This window comes from Callorhinus ursinus, unplaced genomic scaffold (genome assembly GCF_003265705.2).
Source record: "Callorhinus ursinus isolate GAN/ISIS: 27379988/994484 unplaced genomic scaffold, GSC_fseal_2.0 scaffold1048, whole genome shotgun sequence".
Taxonomy (NCBI): domain Eukaryota; kingdom Metazoa; phylum Chordata; class Mammalia; order Carnivora; family Otariidae; genus Callorhinus; species Callorhinus ursinus.
Window position 1 is genome coordinate 3,905 of NW_027398103.1, and position 2,224 is coordinate 6,128.

General features: G+C 46.3%; 1 protein-coding gene across 1 annotated transcript; it reads right to left on the reverse strand.

The window, feature by feature from the left end:
- Positions 1-377: 377 nt before the first annotated feature.
- On the reverse strand, positions 378-1,355 carry LOC112818359 (olfactory receptor 6E1). Its single transcript, XM_025865488.2, has one exon. It carries the CDS (start codon positions 1,353-1,355, stop codon positions 378-380), a length of 978 nt encoding a protein of 325 aa, XP_025721273.2.
- Between the last annotated feature and the right edge of the window lie 869 nt (positions 1,356-2,224).

Here is a 2,224-nt window from a genome sequence, read left to right on the forward strand (position 1 = left end):
AAATGAGGGCAGTGCTAACAGGACTGTTCTCTCCTCTGAGGGTGCTGGAGCAACAGACACACAAAACAATTTATTAGTCTGCAAGTACTTAGTATTTATGTAGTCAATGACAATGGGCTGGTGCCTGAGGCTTATGGTGAATTACAGAGCTGCTCCCAAAGAGCTCTTTATATTCTGTTGAGAGGCCAGGCAGACACAGATGGAATGAAGAAAATAATTCAAATCTGATAATTAATAAAAATGCCTTGATGGTCTAGAGAACTCACGACATGGCATCAGAGAATTTTCTAACTGGGGAAGCCTCAATTTCTTGCAGGGACATGATATTCCCTTAAGTTGCTTGGGAATATTAGCTTTGGCTTCTTAATTCCATAGCTTTATAAGAAGAGTTTGTTTGCCTGCTCCCTAAACACCTGCTTCACCTGTTTGTTCCTCAGGGTGTAGATGAAGGGATTGAGCATCGGGGTCACCACGGTGTTGAGCAAGGCCACCACCTTGTTTTTGTCCTCTCCCTCATTACCCTTCCCTGACCGGATGTACATGAAGATGCAGCTGCCATAGAAGAGAGACACAACAATGATGTGGGAGGAGCAGGTTGAGAAGGCTTTCTGCCTCGCCTTGGCTGAGGGGAGGCGCAGGATGGTGTGGAGGATGTGGCCATAGCAGGTGGCTGTCACGGACAGAGTGCCCAGTAGACTGAAGTTGGCCACAATAAAGCCCAGAAGCTCTATCAGACTCGTGTCTGCACATATGAGCTCCAGGAGTGGGAAGCTGTCACAGAAGAAATGATTAATGACTTTGGGGCCACAAAATGGCTGCTGAAAAGTGATGAAACTTGGAAAGATGATGAGAAGGAATCCTGCCATCCATGAACAAAGAACTAGCTGAACACAGACCCTTTTGCTCATGATGGTGGCATAACGCAAGGGGTTACATATGGCCACATACCTGTCAAAGGACATCACTGCCAGTAGGAAGAACTCTGTGGTGCCCAGGAAGAAATAGAGGAAACTTTGTAGGAAACAGCCTGGAAGGGAAATGGTTTTGTATCCAGTCAGGATGTTGGTGAGCATCTTGGGGAAGATGACTGAGGTGAACCAGATCTCCAGGACAGCAAAGTTGCGGAGGAAATAGTACATGGGGGTGTGGAGGCGCCTGTCCATGAGGGTGATGCCCACAATGAGGAGATTCCCCAGCAGAGTGAGGAGGTAGGTCAAGAGCAGCCCCAGGAAGATGAGCATCTGCAGCTCACAGGCCTCTGAGAGCCCCAGCAGGACAAACTCAGTGACAGTGCTGTGGTTCCTCATGGCTCCTCTGATGTCTGCTGGGGGTGGCCAATCAGAGGTGTGCAGCATCCAGAGCTGTGATGTTCTGGGGACCTGAGAGCACTTGGAACTGAAAGGAAAGAAGGATTCAGAGCTGAAGGAGTCCTTTGTTTCTTTGATCTATCAGTCCCTTTCTCTGCCTCCTCACGCTGGTTGTCCAGAATTCTCATTGAGTTAGCATCAAGCCACACATACTTGGACCCAATTTAAAATCAATTTTTCTAGGATTCTTTTTTTAAAAAGATTTTAATTATTTATTTGACAGAGAGAGAGAGAGAGAGAGAGAGTGAGTGATGCATAAGCAGGCAGAAAAGCAGTCAGAGGGAGAGGGAGAAGTAGGCTCCCCGCTGAGCAGAGAGCCTGACGGGGGCTCGATCCCAGACCTGGAGATCACGACCTGAGCCGAAGGCAGACCCTTAACCGACTGAGTCACCCAGGCGCCCCAGTTTTCTGGGATTCCTTAGGGAAAGTTTTACCTTTACCAATTCTTTTTCCGTTTCTCTTGTTTCTATTAGGAAACTCTGTATTAAACTCCTTTCATTTTTTTCTTTTAGATTAGATGATGTCTTTTCTCATATTCATCCAAATGTTATAAGGAGTGTCTCAAGTATATTAAAATATATCCCTCTGCAATTCCTGTGTCCAGTGGATCACAGAACTTTATAGAAAGCCTTGATGGAATAATTACTCTAGAGCCTGTTACAGAAGGCATTTAAGTTAGAGACGGTGGTTGCACCTGAGCGCCATCATTCACCAACTTGTCTGGGACTGGTTATCTACCTCAACAAAACTGTTTCCCTGGTGGGAACAATACCAGCACATTTATAAAAAGTTCTCGCAGAGCTTAAATGAATGACGCATACCCAACACTTAGCACAAGGCTAGCCACAGAGCAAGCA